The 20316-nt window shown below is 54.3% G+C and overlaps 1 protein-coding gene across 1 annotated transcript in view; it reads right to left on the bottom strand.

The window, feature by feature from the left end:
* LOC137757826 (zinc finger protein GLI2-like) overlaps positions 1 to 20316 on the bottom strand; it is a 248414-nt gene that overhangs the window by 49081 nt on the left and 179017 nt on the right. Inside the window, exon 3 of the mRNA XM_068534388.1 lies at positions 14941 to 15046. Coding sequence (XP_068390489.1) covers positions 14941 to 15046 — 106 coding nt within the window. The remainder of the gene's footprint in view (positions 1 to 14940; positions 15047 to 20316) is intronic.

Below are 20316 nucleotides of genomic sequence, written 5' to 3'. Positions count from 1 at the left end.
TTGGGTCTTTGTTGCTGCACGCAGGCTTTCTCTAGTTGTGGAGAGCGGGAGCTACTCTTCGTTGTGGTGCGCGGGCTTCTCATGGCAGTGGCTTCTCTTGTGGAGCACGGGCTCTAGGCACGTGGGATTCTATAGCTGTGGCACGCTGGCTCAGTAGTTGTGGCTCGCGGGCTCTAGACCACAGGCTCAATAGTTGTGGCACACGGGCTTAGTTGCTCTGCAGCATGTGGGATCTTCCCGGACCAGGGCTCAAACCCGTGTGCCCTGCATTGGCAGGCGGATTCCTAACTACTGCACCACCAGGGAAGTCCCCTCTTCAAGGCTTTTGTTTGTTGGCTTTGTTGTTCCTTGCTTGTCTCCTTTTTTTTTTGTATATGAAACTGTACCTCGGCAAGGTTGCTTACCACCTTTTTCATACATTAATTTTAAAAGTTCCAAAAATCAAGTCCTTTACAAAATATACTAAGGGGGGTTGCAACTGTAAAGAGAGGTGCAGTGAATTCTCTTGGAAATCACTGGAGAATTGCCTCTCCCCAAATCAGAGACCAACCTGCACACTCTGGTGCACCTGGGCTGCACCTGTCCACGTGGGGAGGCTCTGAAAACCAGCAAGAAGGACACCTGTAAACAGGAGCTGGACCAAAGCAGCCGGCCACTCACTGACTTTGTTCCTGTGGTCACGCATCATTCCCTCTGCCAGCCTCAGAGTATGGGCCCCTGACGATGCTGGGCGGGGAGCTGGAGGTCGGAGGAAGACTCGGCCAGGACCCCGCCCCCAGGAAGTGGGGCAGGTGGCTGCCCGCCTGACTGACACGTGCTGAACCAGGGGCGTCTGGTCAACCCTGACATTCCCCTGCCTCGAACCCCCGTCCCACGCACAGATCTCAGCAAAGGGCATGAGCGCCCATGAGGCTGCGGTGATGACAAGCTGTTGGGAAAAAGACACCCCTGCAAAATCACAAACGCTGGACTGTGTACAAGAGCCAAGACATGGAAGCAACCTAAATATCCATTGACGGATGAATGGATAAAGAAGATGTGTCACATATATACAATGGAATATTACTCAGCCATAAAAAAGAATGAAATAAGGCCAATTGCAGCAACATGACGGACCTAGAAATGATCATACTAAGTGAAGTAAGTCAGACAGGGAAAGACAAATACCATATGATTTTGCTTATATGTGGAATCTAAAAAAATGATACAAATGAACTTACCTACAAAACAGAAACAGACTCATAGACATAGAAAACAAACTTATGGTTACCAAAGGAGAAAGGTGGGGGTGGGGGATAAATTAGGAATTCGGGATTAACAGATACACGCTAATATACATAAAACAGATAAACAACAAGGTCCTGCCGCATACACAGGGAACTATATTCAATATCTTGTAATAACCTATAATGGAAAATAATCTGAAAAAGACATATATGTAACCGAATCACTTTGCTGTACACATGAAACTAACACAATATTGTAAATCAACTATACTTCAATGAAACAAAATCACCATGCTGGGACCTCTGGGATCAGGGAGGGAGCGTGGACACTGACTGCAGCCTACAAACAGTATACAGGTGCTGGAGCAGAAAGAGGGGTGGGAAGGAAAGGATTCATTCACTCTGCTGGGGCAATCTGAGAAGGCTTCCCGCAGGAGGTGGCATCTGAGCTGGGCCTCGACTCTCACAGGGGAATGGAAAGGAGGCAGTGAGTGGTGCAGGCTTGGTGTTTTGAGACAGGAGAATAGCTGAAAAAAGGGCGGGTCAAATCGGGGAATAGGTAGCAGAGTCCTAGGGCTGAAGGTCAGACCAGACAGCTGGGTGGGGGGAGAACATGTGGGGAAAACCATGAAGCAAATGTTGGTAACCTGAGCCGGGTTTTAACAGGCACTTCCCGTCACCCAGACACTTCATCATGGGAGCAAAGAGAGTGGGCACAGATTGGGAGAGGATATTTGCACCAGAGATAACCAACCACAAAATGAGTAGCCTTAATATATAAAAAGCTTAGTCAAATCAATAGGAAAAAGACAACTCCATAGAAAAATGGGCAAAATAGCTGAACAGGCATTTCACGAGCAGGAAACATTATTGGCCAAGAAACATATGAAAGAATGTAGTCAGCATCATTAGTGATATAGGAAATAAAAAAATTGAATCACAGGAGATGTCATTTAAGCAAAAATTAAAATGTGGATGACATCACCCTGATAACAAGGATGCGGAGCACGCTGAGCCCTCAAACACTGCTGGTGGGAGAGGCTCGGCAAAAAGTCTGGCAACATCGAGGAGGGTTAAAACGTGGCTACACCATGACTCAGCAATTTCGCTCTCAAACACACATTTATTCTAAGGAATGGGTGGTACGTGAGGCCTGGAGGATGGTGCTAGAGCTTTCACTGCAACGATGTTCAAAATAGCAAAAGCACAGACGCATCCCAGGTGCCTGTCAGTCCAGACTGCTTCAGAGCAGTGAGAATTAACGAATTAAGAGCCCTACGCACCAATGGGATGACTCCCTGGAACATTCCATGACCCGTGAAAACCAGGTTCCCCAAGAATCCATCTGCAATGATTCTATTTATATAGAATAGAATTGCTCTATTTATATACAACACGGTGATGGCTGTATATAAAGCACACAGAGCAAACCCAAACAATGTATTATTACAAGAGTCAGACATCAGGTACAACTGTTACAGACGCAGGGGGTGATAACGCCAAGTCCCAGAGGGTGGTGGAGGGGGAGCCCCGGGGCAGGACCCTGGAGGGCCACACGGGGCCTCAAAGGTGCTGGCACATCCCCCGTTCTCGGGCAGAGCAGGGGACAATGGTCATTAATACTCTTTACATCGTAACCATGCTTTTACTATCCTTTTGTACGTCTTCAGTGTAATAAGATGAGATTTTTAAAAAGGATGGCTGGGTAGAAGCTGGCCTCTGGTTAGAAGTTGGCCGAGCGGACGGGGGTTCTGGGGTGGGGAGTGGAGAGACCGCAGGGCTGTCGTGGAGAACCTGTGTGGGCTGCTAGAAGGGTTTGAGGGTCCAGTGATTGTCTCCGGGGTCACCCAGTGGGCTCATCTTGGCCGCTCCATCTCTCTGCTGCCAGGTTCCCTCCCAGCCAGCCCCAGAGCATAACTCTAACCCTAACCCTGCTCTGCGACCGACACACATCTGTATACATATGCAATCCTTCCGACCCTCCGCTCACCCCGTTCCCATCCCAGACATGCACGTTCCGCCAGACCTAGCTGAGCGCCAGCTCTCAGCTGTCACTCCCCGAGCAGGGCAGACCCATAATAAAGAAATCACTGTGTTCAGCTGATGAAGAGCAGATTTCTTACTAAGTAAACACTGATGTTTTGGTAGGGAAATTAGGTTATAAAATTGCACCTACAAAGGAGGCCATACAGATGGACTTGGTTAAGCTCTAGCCACACAGGCAACGGGGGTTAATTCAGTCACCCACCCTTTATTACACTTTCTTCTCCTCGGAGCACAAGTTTGGGAAGGTGATCAGTTTTTTCAAACATACAAACCCCAAAACGCAGAAGAAACAAGAGTAAGTTATCAAGGACACTTTTCTCCTAGCAAAGTGATGACTTGTGCAGAGCTGGGGGGTGGAGGGGGAGGTGGTGGGCTCCATCCACCTGTCTGGGGAGCCGGGCGATTATTAGCCATCCCCCGCCCAGGTACCTGAGGTGTGAGTTAGCCTCTGGGTATGTGGGTCCTGCATCTGTAAGAGGAGCCACCCTTGGCTGAGCACAGCTGAGCAGAATCTTCCAGAAAGTCACGGCTTTATGGGGACGGTCCCATCACAGGGCAAATGCAGGGGGCTGGAGGGGGAGCCACAGATGGGAGTGAGACACTTGGTCTTGGGGTTGGGGGAGGGGCTTCGTTAGGCTTCCCTAGGGGTCTGGGCTTAAGCAAGGAGAACAGGCCTGGGCGGAGGGTGGGCTACATGCAGGGAAACTCCTCCACGGTGAGAATTCTTCCACTCTGGCCTGGCCAGCCAACGGGGGTGTGTGGAATTTCCTTTCCTGGATGGCTGTCAAATCGAGATGGATAATCCCAAATAGTTTAGATAAGACATCTCGTCTTCTTAGAGGTGGGTGGGCTGTCAATTTCTACCCAGCTTCGGAGTCCATTAGTGTGTGATTTGAAAAGGGCCCGGGAGTCGAGGCCCCTTACTGGAACAAGGGCAACTCTGGGGCTAGCAGTGGGATGGGCAGAGGCAGGCCTCCGTGCCTTCCTGCTGACAAATGCTTTCCGCTCCTGGTTTCCTGGTGCTCTGGGTTCGCCCGACCCCTCCTCTCCCACCTGCACACCACTCTGTAACTGCTCGATTTCCCCCCCTCCCCCTCTCAGGCCATGAGATGGCTGTGAGTACCCAGACTGCACCTCCTTGGACCGTATCCCTGGTGCAAGGCTGGCACATCACAGGCACTGGGTGAGTGTCATGAAATGAACAAGTGCTAAGAACTTCCCCACTGAGTGAAGCAACAAGTAAACGCTACTTTGCTTATGTGGGACAGGTCAAGTTCACATTTCAGAAATACAGCTCCTGGAAGAGGAAGATGAAGGAAGGGACTCACATGGTGCCGGACATATTTCTTCCCCGTGGGCCCCACGGCACATAATTGGTACAGCGATGCTGGCTGCAGTGATGGAGGCTTGGAGAATGGCTGCAACAGGACTCAGGGGCAGAGCACTGCTCACGAATTCTCTCAACCAGTGTGGACCAAGGCTGGCAGGAGTGACCCCGAGTGATAGCACTTGGGACACAGATAAATCCAGCAAGAATGAATTAGGCTCAATAAACGGATGCATTCTGGGCACGAGCAGCAGCTTCCACCCGGAGTGAACGACACGGACGCGGACAGTGGGAAAAGACCCCCCCACCCTCAAAGGCCAATCTGTCCACCAACACCTGAAATTTTAGTGTTAGTGATCAATTCCTTTGGATTGATTACAGCAAAGATAACAGCAAAGATAACCGTAGCCCTAAGACCTACAATGAGATGCCTCTTCCTCTCCGAGGATAATCACAGCATAGAGAAGAGCTCAGGCTTGAGGGTCAGATCTCACTTTCTGGCTGAGTGATCTTGGCAAGCCCTTAAATTCCGGAAACCTCCAATTTTCTGCTCTATGAATGGGGGAGAATATCACCCACCTTACGGGGCACTGAGAGGACTGGATATAATATCATCTGCCCAGCACCCAGCAGAGTGCCTGGAATGAAATGTGGGTTTCCTTCTGGTGTCAACAGGAGAGTGGAAAGAGCAAGCCATTGTCCAGCAACCACTGGGCACCAGGACCTGTCCTCTGTGCTTTATACTCACTCACTCACTTAATTCTCACAAGCGCCCCACGTGGGCTACTGTTTTGTCTCCATTTTAGAGACGGGGAAACCGAGGCTCTGGAGGTTAACAGCCCGCCCAAGGATGTCAAGGGTATATAGATGGCATAGGACTTGAACTCTGGCCCCACCCTGTTCTCCTACATCCTGGGGGTGTGGGATGGGAACTGCCCAAGATGACGGGGGCCCAGCGGGTCCGGAGGGGAACCAGGAAGATCACCTCTCAACCCTGCAGGACCTTTCCACCGGGCAGTGCCTCCCCACGCCTGCTCTGTGCACCCTCCCCTGCGGTAGGCCCGCCTCATTTCTGCACATCAAGATTTGCTTCACTCCCGGAGCCCCTCCTGCCCTCGGCTGACCACACTTTGCTCTCTGCAAAGCCCAGAGTCAAGCAGCAACCCTTCTGCGAGGGCCGGCGTTCAGCAAAGATCAAAGAGCGGGCCGCCTTATCAGACACGCTCCTCGTTAAACTTTTACGGGCGGATTCCATCATAAATGAGCTGTCCGACCCACGCCGCCGAGCACGATCCTGGAGCTGGCGATCTGAAGCTCTCAGAGGAGAGAGGCTTCTGCAGAGGGGTCAGGGCGGAGAAGAGCCCTCTAGGGTCAAGCTGCCCGGGTTCAAGTCCCCGCTGTGCTACTTACTAGCAGAATGTCCCTGGAGACAGCGGTCACCCTCGCCGTGCCTCAGCTTCCCCACATATCCAGCGGCAGTGACATGCTGCCTTTCTATGTGGTGCTGATGAGGGTCGGGTGACATAATCCAGAGGGCTGGACACAGGCTGCTGTGGCTGTGTCTCAGTTAGCCTGAGCCCAGCATCCTGCCACCCAGAGACAGGAAGGGACCTGCCTGGAGGTCTCTCTGAGGGCCACGCCCATCACCGGGAGCCAAGGCTCCACATCTGTCTGTCACTCGGCCCTCAGACAGCCGAGGGAGGAGGGCGAGCTGCCCTACAACTGCGTAGTCCTGGGCTTTTCTGGACTCCGTGTCCACCTGCCGGGCAGTTCCTCTGAAGATGCGGTCAGCCACGTGGCTTTTAAGGAGCGCTCCCTGCGACCGGGAGCCCGCCCAGCATCTTGGCCCGGGATCCAGGCGGACATGCCCTTTGGAAGTTTCCTCCTTTCTTCCATCTGTCGCTTGGCAAAAGCACGCACATTTGCAGAGGGCAGAGAACGGTCTTCTCGAAACACAAACAAAGCCGGTCCTCTCTGAACCGTGAACCTGGCATGCTGGGCCAAGAATCAAGAAGAAAATCTTCACGTATCTTTCTGCCCCCCTCGGTGGCTGGCTGAGGACAGAGCTGTCAGGGGCCCGGGGCAACGCAGGTGAGTCGCAAGCCGAGCTGACTGCGTGTTTAGTACTCTCACAACGAGCCGGTGCCGTCCTGATGGAACACTGACCTTGGCAAAAGCCATCTTCAAATCCCCCCAGACCTGACCGTTCGTGAGCTCAGCCAGCAACAGCCAAGAAACTACCTTCTGGAGGGAAGCGGGGAGGACCATCCCCACTGATACGCAGTCGCCAGGACGAGGCAGGGTCCGGCCGTCCGGCACAGCTCTGGTGGGGGTGGGGGTGGGCAGTGGACACGCGTGACGGAGTGGCCAGAAGATGGTGGGAAGCAGAGGCCTTCACACCCACCAGCTGGCACTCCTTAAAGTACCCAGGACTTTATTATTTTTTTTAATTTTATTTATTTATTTATTTGTTGGTTTGTTTATTTATTTTTGGCTGTGTTGGGTCTTCGTTTCTGTGCGAGGGCTTTCTCTAGTTGCGGCAAGCGGGGGCCACTCTTCATCGCGATGCGCGGGCCTCTCACTATCGCGGCCTCTCGTTGCGGAGCACAGGCTCCAGACGCGCAGGCTCAGTAGTTGTGGCTCACGGGCCCAGTTGCTCCGCGGCACGTGGGATCTTCCCAGACCAGGGCTCGAACCCATGTCCCCTGCATTGGCAGGCAGATTCTCAACCACTGCACCACCAGGGAAGCCCCCGGGACTTTAAAGTACGTGTGGACTTTCCAAGAACTGATGGCTAAGTCCCGGAGCCATCTGTCCCTAGCAAGAGCCCTGCCCCCTTCCTTCTCCGTGCAGGGTGGCCTTGGCTGCGACGGCTGGAGCACTGCTCACCAATTACAGCTCAGGATCGGGTGATCTTCAGGTCCAGAATCCAGGCAGGTGCTGGGGGTCGTGGATGTCAGAGGTCAGGTATGGAGACCGGCAAGTGGAGAGCGGCGGGGGACTGTCCTCCCTATGGTTGAGATGCTGTGTCCATCCCCTTCTCCCCCACCCCCCTCCAGCATGCGCACCTCCTTCCGCAGACTGGGAATATGAAGAGACTTAGGTCAACTCGTGAGTGGGTGATGGGGAGGAACCAGGGGATGTTTAACACCCATACTGTAGAGTGGTTATCATGGAGAGAAAAGGCCTAAAAGCCTGCTAGCTCTGACTCTGGACAACCAAATCACAGCTCTGGGCCCGCTTTCTTGGGTATAAAATTAGCAGGGTGGCCCCTAACTCTGGCCTGTGGGTGTCTATAAACAGGCGTATTCCCAGGCCTCACCTTAGCCTGAAAGAGCCAGAACTTCTGGGGTCGGGGCCTAGGAGTGTGCATCTTTCAGACACATCCTAGTTCAGATTTTCAGCCAGGTTTGAGAACTGCTCCACGAGCTGGTGTCTCTAACTCTTCTGGGCTGCGAGCAGTTGGAACTGGTCCTCTCTGAAGCCCCAGGGCAGGGCTCGGATGGGAAGGACCTCACAAGCAGGGTGAGGAGTTGAGGACCTACCCAGTCTCCTGCACCAGGAACACAAGCTTCTACCCTCCCTGCAAACACGTGAGTTGGTCCCGGCCCAAGGCAGCCCTGACTCCCGCACACACCAAGGAGGTAGGGGGGCTCCAGCTGAGGGCCTTGCCGTGCCCCGCCTCAGCCTTGGTCCCCACGTTCCCTGCTGAGCCTGCTTCCAAGGGGCAGGGGCAGGAGGGGATCCAAAGAGCTGTTCCCTGCTAGCGGTTACCAGGTGATGGAGAGACTGCGGGACTCTCCCCCGCCCTTGAGATCGGACTCTCAGAGACTCAGGAGCACGTCCCCACGGGGGGGGCAGGGTCACGGGAAAACCACACCTGACCAGCAAGATCATCCCCCAACCATCTGTCTCCCCACCACCTGTGATTTATGCAGGTGGCAGGTGCCGCTCCACGAGTCCCGTGTCATTTACCCTTCTGGAACCATCTGAGCGTTAGTAAGCCATGCAAGGCCGGTGGTGGGTTTGCACTTCCAGGACGGTAGCTCTGGAGAGGGCTGGGGGGCGGGTGTCTAATAGGGAGCCGTCCAGATGGGCGGCACGGGGTGGGTTTCCACACCCTGGACCCACCGCCTGCTCCTCCCACGTGTAGCTGCCTGTTTGGGCCGGTGTGCGGGCAGCCCTGGCCCGGCTCCTCCTCTGTCCCAACCACAGTGACAGCTGTAGCCGGTGTCCTTCCCATGCCCCCCACTTCTCCAACAGCTCCTATGGTTACCCTGAAAATGAACCGGTCCACTCCCCCTGCTCCTGGCTGCCAAAAGGGTAAAGTCCAAATTCCTCAACTGGGGGGAAAAAGGACCCCTCCTCCCGCCATCCCCATTCTCCACCTTCCCATGGCACGGCCCCCAGACAGCATCCTCTTCCAAGGTCACGCCATGGCCTGCTTCTGCCACAATGAACCTCCATCTCTAATAACGACAGTAATCACAATCCTCCTTAACATCTACTGCATGTTTCCAAACTGTTCTAAATGCGCTCTTCGTATTACCCCATTTAATTTTCCAAATAACTCAGTAGATGGGGTAGGTACTATTATCACGCGCTTTTACAGATGAGAAAACAGGTTCATTCGTTCAGGCTGGTCAGGTAGTCACATCCCAAGGCTGGTGCGTCCAGCGCTGGGGTTCAAGCCCAGGTGGCCTGGCAGGGCCGGGGGCGGAGCGCTCCGCCCGGGGCCACGCCCACCGCGGCCAGGCGAGCCAATGGGCAGTGGTCCCGGGCGCTGAGCAGCCGCAGAGGCTCTGGCGACAGGACGGGAGACGACACCGCACGTCATTTGCTGCGCAACGTCTGCGTGATTAGACGCGTTTGGCGCCGGCGAGGAGGAGCGGCTACAGCAGGGGCTTGAGGGATCGGGCTCTGCGCCAGAGGAGGAGCGGCTACAGCAGGGGCTTGAGGGATCGGGCTCTGCGCCAGGCTCCGACAACACTGATCACCGAAGCCACAGCCAGGGGGCCCGTTTTCCTCCCAGGCTTTATCCTGTTTCCCACCTGGGGCACCCACCTGGGGGGATGAAGGGGTGGGCTTTCCAGGGCCCGAGGTTAGCCCTGAACACGTGCTGTGTCCCCCCTGTGGCCTGGGCAGGAGCCAACGGCCTCCAGGATAACGTAGAGTGAGTTGCTGGGAGCGCACCCCAGCCAGAGGCGGGCTTTGGGGGGTGGGGGGGCTGGGGTGCTGGGCCCCTCAACCCTGGAGCGGAAGCAAGCAGGCCCACCGTGCAAGGGTGACCTGGGAGAGTCGGTGCACCCCTCTGGGCCTCAGCCTCTGCATCGGTAAGATGCATACTACAGCCCCATTTCCCGGGGCTGTCACGAGGGTCACCTAATAGCGCACAACCAGGCTGCAGTGCAGAGCCTGGCCCCTGCAGGCCCTGCACAGATGATTGACACCTTTTATTGTCTTCTGCTGGGTGATGCCAGACTTAGCACTGGGGCTTGGTGATCACAAATGAGCCGAATAATGACACGCAGAGATGTCCGTGTTCTAATCCAGGAACCCCTGAATGCCACCTTCTATGGGAAAAGGGACTTTGTAGATGAAATTGAGTTAATGATTGTGAGACAAGAAGGGGGTCCTGGATTTCAGGGCCCTAAAAGCAATCACTGCCATCCTCATAAGAGAGGCAGAGGGAGAAAACTCCTGCAGATGAGGAAGAAGGTGATGTGAGAAAGAAGCGGGAGGCAAAAAGGCGGTGTGGTGAGGGGCAGGGATCACGGGCCAAGGAGCGCAGGCAGCCTCCAGAAGCTGCAAAAGTCAAGGAAATGGATTCTCTCCAGGAGCCGGAAGCTTCCAGGAGGAAACCAGCCCTGCCAACACCTTGATTTTAGGCCCAGAAGACTGCCTTCTGACTTCTGTCCCCCACAGCTCTCGGAGGGTACATCTGCATCGTTTTAAGCCACCAAGTTGGAGACAGGCAGTTACAGCAGCAGGAAACAGCCCTACAAGTAAAGAGCCATCCAGGCCAGTGAGTGACAAGGCCATTTCCACAGGCCCGCAGCCCTCCCCTGCTGCCTGCCACCTCTACTTCCTGCTTCTCTGGGTGCCCCACCCATTCTCTGTCCCTCACTGGCCAGGAGGGAAGCAGGCCCCGGGACGGGACAGGGCCTGTGTCCAATCCTGACCTGGGGAATGGCAGAGCCTGGAGAAAACTCGGGGCGGTCCACCTCCCGGCCACAGCTCTCTACTAGCCCGGGGAGTGACAGTACTGAGGGCCCCTGACTCAGTGCCAAGGTCCTGCCTGCAGCCGGAGCATCTCAAGCCTGTAATGTGTGTTAAAAACACACGGTGAGGGCTTCCCTGGTGGCGCAGTGGTTGAGAATCCGCCTGCCAATGCAGGGGACACGGGTTCGATCCCTGGTCCGGGAAGATCCCACATGCCACGGAGCAACTAAGCCCGTGCGCCACAACTACTGAGCCTGTGCTCTAGAGCCCACGAGCCGCAACTACTGAGCCCACGGGCCACAACTACTGAAGCCCGCACGCCTAGAGCCCGTGCTCTGCAGCGAGAGAAGCCACCGCAATGAGAAGCCCGTGCACCGCAACGAAGAGTAGCCCCTGCTCGCCACAACTAGAGAAAGCCCGCATGCAGCAACGAAGACCCAACGCCGCCAAAAATAAATAAATAAATTTATTTAAAAAACCAAAAAAAATAAAAAACAAACGGTGGGCCCATCCTAGAGTCTCAGCAAGTCTGACTCAGCAAGTCTGGGCTGGGGCCTGAGCCTCTGCATTGCCAGCAGGCTCCCTGGGGAGGCGGCTGGTCCAGAGGTTTGGGGGCAGTGCCCTAGCAAAGGGCTAGGTGAGCTTTCAAGAAGGAATCGTCTGGACCCGTGCAGGCGACCTGTGGTCATACACGTGCTCCCAAGAGCGAGGCCAGCATGCGGCCGAGGGCCGGGGCTCAGGAGGCGGTAATTAGATTTCAAACTCTCTCACTCCCTCAGTGGAGGCCCTAAGGATGAATTATTTAACCTCTCTGTGCTGCCTCAGTTCCTTCATCTGTAACATGGGGCTGACATGAAATGCACATCTTTTAGGGTTGAGAGGATTAAGTAAGATGAACACAGGAAGTGTTTACAGCAGAGTCTGTCCACAAGGTCAGAGTTATTTCGAGAAACGGCAGTCTTCAATGGTGACGTCTTCTTACATCTCTGTCGTTGCCCCTAGGTATGCGGGGACATGGGAGCCAGGATGCTCCCCTGCAGGGACGCACACCTGCCTGCACGCTCCCCAGGGAGCTCTCAGCAGTGCGCATGTCTCTGACCAGCACAGGGCCCCTCGCGGGGAGCACTTCGCTGCAGGCCTGCCGTGCCCAGGATCTGTGTCACGGAACCAGCCAAACAGTTCTCAAGAGCAGAAAATCAGCCACTCCAACCCCCTCCTGGAAAGGGACTCAGTTCCCTTGATAGTCATAGGATTCTCAGATGCCACCAACTGAGCAATTTTGGGGTGATCCACCAGCTCTAAGAGTACGCACCTTCCAGAAGCCGCCTGAGCTGTGGTCTCAGCCACCTGCAGCTGGAGAAGCGTGGGAGGTGGGCAGAGGGCTGAAACGGCCCCACCGTCCACCAGCGGGGACACAGGCCTATCAGCAGCAGGCCCTAGTCAAGTGAGAACCAGCTACATGCACCAAAATAAAACGCAAAGATCCCAACATGACACAGGGGACAACTTGAAGGGACTCCCAACGCACAAATCTGGGACAGTTTGAACAACACAATAAATAGTGACAGCAATAGAGTATAACTCACAGAAGAGGACAAATATCCACACATTGATTTGACACAGATAAATGATCAAATAAACAGAGAAATGGGGGAGAAGGGACAGCTCTTCCTACAGTAGAATTCCAATCGATAAATGTGGAAGGAATCACGGAAATAGAAAATTACCATTTAGCAAATACTAGACGTTACTGTTTTTGGCAAGAATCATCAATGGATGTTCAAGTGAGTGGGTGAAAATATGAGAAATAGGAATTTACATATTACCCAAGTATTGTCCCACAAGGGACTTGTAATTACAAAGGGATGAACTTTAAAGTGGAGAAACCCAGCAGACGTCACCGTAAGCAAACGATCAAAGTTAGCCATCTCCAGGGATGAGAAGTATGGTCGTCATGGGCCCCAACACGAAGCACTAGGAGGGCACAGCACCACTTCTATGGGAGTATCCCCCCAATGCATCATCTGAATTTATCAGGAGGCAACACCAGGCAAACCCAAATCGAGGACATTTTATACAGTAACTGGCCTTTCCTCTTCAAGTGTCAAGGTGATATGTAAATTTGTGCAGCCACTTCAAAGAACAGCATGGCGGTTCCTCAAAAAACTGAAAACAGAGTTGCCATATGATCCAGCAATCCCACTCCTGGGCATATATCCGGACAAAACTCTAATATGCACCCCAATGTTCATAGCAGCACTGGTTACAACAGCCGAGACATGGAAGCAACCTAAGTATCCATCAACAGATGAATGGATAAAGAAGATGTGATACATACATACAATGGAATACTACTCAGCCATAAAAAAGAATGAAATAGTGCCATTTGCAGCAACATGGATGGACCAAGAGATTGTCATACTGAGTGAAGTAAGTCAAACAGAGAAAGACAAACACCATATGATATCACTTATATGTGGAATCTAAAATACGACACAAATGAACTTATCTATGACACAGAAACAGACTCACAGACAGAGAACAGACTTGTGGTTGCCAAAGGGGAGGGGGTGGGGAAGGATGGAGTGGGAGTTTGGGGTTAGCAGATGCAAACCAGTATCTAGAGAATGGATAAACAACAAGGTCCTACTGTATAGCACAGGGAACTATATTCAATATCCTGTGATAAACCATAATGGAAAAGAAAAAAAAAGTGTCAAGGTCATGAAAGGCAAGAGAGACTGAGCCATGTCCTGGATTAAAGATGACGAAGGAGTTATGACAACTAAATGCAAGGGCTAAATCCTGAACATGGAAAAAAAGGACATCCACAGGCAACTGACCAAATTTAGATAAGATTTATGAGCTAGTTAATAGCACTGGACCAGTCTTTGGTTATGTAAGAAGTGAACGTTTGAGGAACCGGGTGAGGGTATACGGGAAATCTTTGCACTATTTTTGCAACTTTTTTATATGTCTGAGATTATTGCAACATACAAGACATCTTGAAAAAGCACACAGAAGTCCCAGATTTGCTTTGTCTGGGGTGAGCAGCGGGTGCCCCAAAACAGGAGTCAACTGCCCCCGTCTCAGGCACAGGGCTTTGAATATAGAGGGGTCTCAGTGAGTTTTGACTGACTTTATTCCAGCAGGAGCTGGGAGAGGGAGCAGGGTCTGTCTTCAGTGGGTGGAATGCATGGAGGGTGTCGATGGCTCTCAGAGCAAAGCTCAGAGCCCACTGGACAGAGTGTGAAGACACCTCATTCCAATGCTACAGTGTGGCAGGAATCCAGGGAAGGACCCCCACTCAGGGTGGGCTCCCAGGAGGAGGTGGCCCCTGAGCTGAGGCTTCGGGACTCTGGAGGAGGTGGTCAGGAGGAGGGGCCGTTCCAGGCAGGTTGGGCAGTAGAGGCTGAGACCCAGGTCCAGGTGGGCTAGAACCATAACGGCAGCTTGGTGTGGACAGGTCGGGTGTCTGGGTCAAGAGGCAGGTGTGGGGCGCAGTGGAGATACCGGGGGTGGGGTGAAGGATTCAGCCTCTCTCCTGGAAGCAAAATGGATGAGGTAGCAAGGGGTCTTGGAGTCATAAAGACCAAGAAAAGTGACATCAGCTATGGGCTCCGAGACCCTGGGTGGGAGTGAAGAGGGGCAGGGACAGGTCTAGAGAGAGACACACAGGGGACACACGCCTTCACTGGGGGGTCTTAAAGCAGGGAGTAGGAGAGGCCCCAAAGAATAACCTTGAGCTTGTCCTTATCAGTAGGGTTACCCTGTAATTCACTGTCCAAACTGGGATACTTGAGAGCATGAAAGGGGTGGGGGGGGGCACTATGAATGATTATGTTGGGACAACGTCGATCCAAAGTCACAGTACTTATATGGGGACTTTGGTCTGCAGGGCGTCCCCACTGCCTGGATGGGGGAAGAGCCTCAGGGCGCTTGTGGACACACCAGGACCCCCTGCATCCTTGGAAGCCGTGATGTGGGAGATGGATGCGCTTCCTGCTCAGGTAACCAGAGGGGAGCTGGGGTTCACACCCCACAGTCCCCCTTCACACGGGTCAGCGCACGTCGGGGTGACAGAGGTGGACGGAGGCAGGGGCGGCGGGCGGAACTTACCCTTGCACACCGTGGACAGGGTGAGGCTCGTAATGGTACCTTCCCTCCTGGTGTCGCATGTCAATCGGGAAGGGGGCGTGGAACGGTGGCAGGAGATGTGTCGGCACTGCGGAGGGGAGAGAGAAACAGGACTTCAAAAACTTTTCCCCTCCCTCGAAAAGCACTTTTCTAAGGGCTTTAAAGCTCAATGAATTTCAGAGCAGCAGCGCTCAGGACAGGGGGGCTCCGGGGTGCCCGGCTATCACACACCCACAAAGGGGGATGAATAAATAATCAAAGTCAGCCCGGGAACCCTACATCCTTCACATAAAAGACCCCCAACTGCGCTCTTGACAAAGACAAGCAGCTAAGCGCTCTTTGAACTCGGGGAGATGACAGACTTGGCCGCAAATCAGGGCTGACAGAGCTGACAGAGGCTTCTGCCCATCCTGGCCTTGGCCGGGTGTGGCGCCCGCAGCCCCGGGGCACGGCCTCCGGACGCTGCGGCCCCCCACGCTGGAGACACTGACCCAGAACTGTCTGTGGAGGCAGGGCCAGCTCCCGGCTGTGGCCAGCCTCAGGCAGGCCAAGTGCCACCGAGCCCCGTCCTGTGGGCAGCCCACGGTGGACACCTCTGTGGGTCTGTGAATGCTCCAGCTCTCAATATGCATTACGGACCCCAAGTGCGCTGGCCCCCGGGATGCCGACGCTGACACGTGAGACCTGGTTGCCAGAGTGCGTCGGCCTCCTGTCTGCACTTGGCCTGTCCTCCGCAAATCATGATACTTGTAGGATGCTCTTTGCTAATTTAAAAAAAAAAAAAAAAAATTCCTGGGTACCCTGGAGGCAAGCATAATTATAGGCCTTAGGAAAACAAGGCTCTTTAAAAAGTAGTTACACGGGGAAAAGGGCTAAGATTTCTCAGTCAGCTCTCGCCCAGGCTGAGGGCCACAGGCCAGTGAGGCTGAGCGTTGAGTCTGAATTACTCAAGAGGTTAAAGAAATCCGGTGGGTTCGTTTTCCACGCACACAGGTCAGCTGACTGCCAGGCCTATGGTGATAAATGCACACAGATAATGCTGCCTACTGTGTCTGTGCAAGCAGATCCTGGTATCGTAAGCACTACGAATTCCTTTTTTATTGTGGTAAAATACATATAAAATTTACCATTTTAAACCGTGGTTAAGTGTACAATTGAGTGTGCTACCACCATGCATCCCCAGAACTCTTTCCATCATCCCCAACTGAAACTGTCCCCATTAAACACCCAACTCCCTCTCCCCCTCCCCTGGCCCCTGGCGACCGCCACTCTCCTTTCTGTCTCTGTGGATTTGACTACTCTGGGAACCTAGTATGAGTGGAATCACACGGTATCTCTTGTCTTGTGGCTGGCTGATTTCACTTCACGTCCCCAGGGTTCATCCACTGTGGCATGTGTCCGAATTTCCTTTTTTTTTAATATATTTTTATTGAAGTACAGTTGATTTACAATTGTGTTAGTTTCTGCTGTACGGCAAAGTGATTCAGTTATACATATATATATATATATATATATATTCTTTTTCCTATTCTTTTCCATTATAGTTTATCACAGGATATTGAATATAGCTCCCTGTGCTATACAGTAGGACCTTGTTGGTTATCCATCCTATATATAACAGTTTGTATCTGCTAATCCCAAACTCCCAATCCATCCTTGCCCCACACCCCACCCCCTTGGCAACCACCAGTCTCTTCTCTATGTCTGTGAGTCTGTTTCTGTTTCATAGCTAAGTTCATTTATATCGTATTTTAGATTCCACATATAAGTGATATCATATGATACTTGTCTTTCTCTGTCTGACTTCCTTCACTTAGTATGATAATCTCTAGGTCCATCCATAATGCTGCAAAGGGCATTATTTCATTCTTTTTTATGGCTGAGTAGTAGAATTTCCTTTTTTAAGGCTGAATAATATTCATTGTATAGATATACCGCATTTGGGTTATCCGTTCACCTGCCAATGGACACTTGGGTTCATCGCTTATGAATTTTTAACAAGAGGAAACCTTCTTCCTGATGTTTAACCTTAATTTTTACAGATTCAATTTTATCTTCCTAATTCCACAATCCTGACACCCTCCACGGTGACTGGGAATAAAGAAAGCAAATCCTCTCACTCTGATTAAATCAACTTGCCAAACCCAGACTCCACAAATCTTGGGCTCTGAGGAAACCTGACACTGGTGCGTTGCCCCATCCCTGCAGTCGGGCGCTCCCTTCCGGGGCTGGTGATTGTGGGAATGACCACCCTCTTCTCCCCTTAGGCCCATGTCCTCTGAGGAGGTGAGGCTGGGCGTGCAGCTGTGACTCTGAAAACGGTGACAGGAGGACCGGCCACCCTCTGGGAGTCACAGACCTGGAGCAAAGCTGCTGCGCACCAGCTGCCTGGCTTCAGGCAAACTCCGTTACCTCTGCATCTCCCTGTGTCCATCCAGAAACAAGGAACACCAACTACTCTTAGGGTTGCCCTGAAGATAAAACGTTCCTGCCGAGAGGTGCTTGTGCACATAAGAAGCACTCTGTACGTGTTACTGCTGATGATGACAATTATTACTAATGTTTGGAGCCCCGCAGTCCATAATCAAACCATGATTACACCATTTACTGGCTGTGGGGCAGGGGACAAGTCACCCTCTGCTCCCTGCAGACCCTGGGGAGGGCGGAGGGCCCGCTCGCCTGCTTACAGCCTGGGAGACAAACTGGGCTTCCCCAAATCCCCAGGGGGGTCAGCAGGGAAGCAGTACTCACCTCCCCAGACCTGCAGGAAAGAGCCTTTATGTTTTTTTTGTTTCTGTTTTTTTTTTTTTTAATGCAGCCAGGCAGACCAGATTACAGTATTGTTAACAAAATAAACGTGGTTTGCTTTTGTCTATTTCTGTTTCCCTGCATATCCGAAAGCCCCCTGAGGCAGCCAGGGTAGGTGTTACTGTGCCCATTTCACAGATGAGGAAATGGAGGCCAAGGGTGATTTCAGCCCAAAGTCATGGGGCTGAAAGACAACAGAGCCAGGAGGGGAATCCAAGGCCCTGGATGGCTGGGCATGGGCTTTTCCCTCTATACCACCCCAGCGAACACTCCCAGGCTCCCTGAGTGCAAGGGTGATCCCGGGGTCTTTCTGTCCCGACCTTGCTTATGTGTCACATTTAACAAGCGCTCATACAGCACTGGGCCCTGCTCTCAGTGCTTGCAAACAGCAACTCCTGGGTCTTCACTGCAAGCTCAGGCTGCACTCACCCCAGAATTCCTAGTCTTTCCACCGACCATTCTCCAGCGCCCTGGGATGCTCCTTTCCCCCGATCTCTAACCTGCAGAGGTTGAAGGGGGTCCCCTGAGGCCACAAGAGCCCAGACCTTCCCCTCTGCCCCACCAGCTATAGCAGTGCTCTTCTCAGAAGTAATGCAAGTTCATCCAGGTCTAAAGAGCAATAAAATGCCCAGGAATGAAGCGCTCATGGTAGCTGACCTGGCAAACATGAAGCGGACATGGCACCGAGGTCACCCGGCTGCTGCACAAGACCAGGCTGTGTGTGTGTGTGTGTGTGTGCGCGCGCACACGAGAGGTTGGGGAGGAGGAGCCTGGGGCCTCCCAGCAGAGGCATAAGGGACAGCCGCCTGCAGGGTCCTGCTGCAGCTGGGGCTGCTCCCTCCTTTCTGCCAGGTCCTGGGGTGCAGCCTGTGGGGTTATGGAGGCAATGGCTTCCTCTTTCTCAAGTCAGGGACGCAGGGCAGGACTTCCCCCGGCCCTGCTGCTCCCAGGATGGCTGACACCCATGAAACGAGCAGGCAGCAGGGGCTCTGGCCACACGCCCGCGCCCCACCCTCACCCGCTTGGGATCCTCAGGACGAGCCTGGGAACTCGTGTCAGTGGTTCCTCCCATCCGGGCAGGGACGTGTCGGGTCGGCCAGCAGCTGGAGTGTGGCAGTCCCCAGCTGGGTCAGGAGGGGACGTGCCTCAGGTGCTCATCCTTAGTGACGTCAGCTGCCTCGTGGGGCTTTGCTTATAGCGTCTCGTTTAGTTTGACCACTAACCCTGTCTTTATCCCCATTTTTCAGGAAAGAACATCGAGGCTCAGAGTGGCATGTCCGTACCTCTACGTGAGCCACGATCAGGCCGTTGGTGACCGCTGGTTTCACTGTCTCTCTGCACTCAGCCCCGTGTGCTTTCCTGGAGCACAGCGCCGGCACAACGCTGGCCCTCAGCAAATAGGGCCTCTGAGTGCTCACTTCCCACCCAGCAGCTCCCAGTGTTGGGCCAGGATGGAGCGCCACGCCTCCCATCGGCCAGAGTCCAACCCGGGGACCCGCTGTCCGGACCCCTCTGCCCACCTCAGAGAACCACCCAGACCATTCACGTCAGCGGGGGCTACATCTGGGCACAGTCACTGTAGGAATAGCCATTCATTCATTCGTTCACTCATCCGCCTGTATCAAGTGCTCGCTGTGTAGGAACACTGCTCTAGCTCCTGGCGGGGGCGCCACAGAGCTGCAGTCATTGCCCGGAAGAGGGGACAGGAGCAAACCAGAAATACATTAATACCCTCACAGCAGGGCGCTGAGAGTAAGAAGGAAACCGAGTCGGTCGGGCAGGGGAACAGAGGGGGCTCGGGCGACGCTGGAGAAGTCAGGGCTCTCCGAGAGAGGGTGCAGCTGGTGGGGGGAGGCCAGCGCACGGGCCCGGAGCCTGGTGGGGCGAGGCCGGCGCACAGGCCCGGAGCCTGGTGGGGAGAGGCCAGCGCAAAGGCCCAGAGCCTGGTGGGGAGAGGCCAGCGCACAGGCCCGGAGCCTGGTGGGGCGAGGCCAGCGCACAGGCCCGGAGCCTGGTGGGGAGAGGCCAGCGCAAAGGCCCGGAGCCTGGTGGGGGGAGGCCAGCGCACAGGCCCAGAGCCTGGTGGGGGGAGGCCAGCGCAAAGGCCCGGAGCCTGGTGGGGCGAGGCCAGCGCAAAGGCCCGGAGCCTGGTGGGGGGAGGCCGGCGCAAAGGCCCGGAGCCTGGTGGGGAGAGGCCGGCGCACAGGCCCGGAGCCTGGTGGGGCGAGGCCGGCGCACAGGCCCGGAGCCTGGTGGGGGGAGGCCACCGCAAAGGCCCGGAGCCTGGTGGGGGGAGGCCAGCGCAAAGGCCCGGAGCCTGGTGGGGGGAGGCCAGCGCAAAGGCCCGGAGCCTGGTGGGGAGAGGCCAGCGCACAGGCCCGGAGCCTGGTGGGGGGAGGCCAGCGCAAAGGCCCGGAGCCTGGTGGGGGGAGGCCAGCGCAAAGGCCCGGAGCCTGGTGGGGGGAGGCCAGCGCAAAGGCCCGGAGCCTGGTGGGGAGAGGCCAGCGCACAGGCCCGGAGCCTGGTGGGGGGAGGCCAGCGCAAAGGCCC

Source organism: Eschrichtius robustus, unplaced genomic scaffold (genome assembly GCF_028021215.1).
Source record: "Eschrichtius robustus isolate mEscRob2 unplaced genomic scaffold, mEscRob2.pri scaffold_502, whole genome shotgun sequence".
NCBI classification, from domain to species: domain Eukaryota; kingdom Metazoa; phylum Chordata; class Mammalia; order Artiodactyla; family Eschrichtiidae; genus Eschrichtius; species Eschrichtius robustus.
The sequence above is the reverse complement of the archived record's forward strand: the minus strand, read 5'-3'. Positions and strand labels throughout refer to the sequence as shown.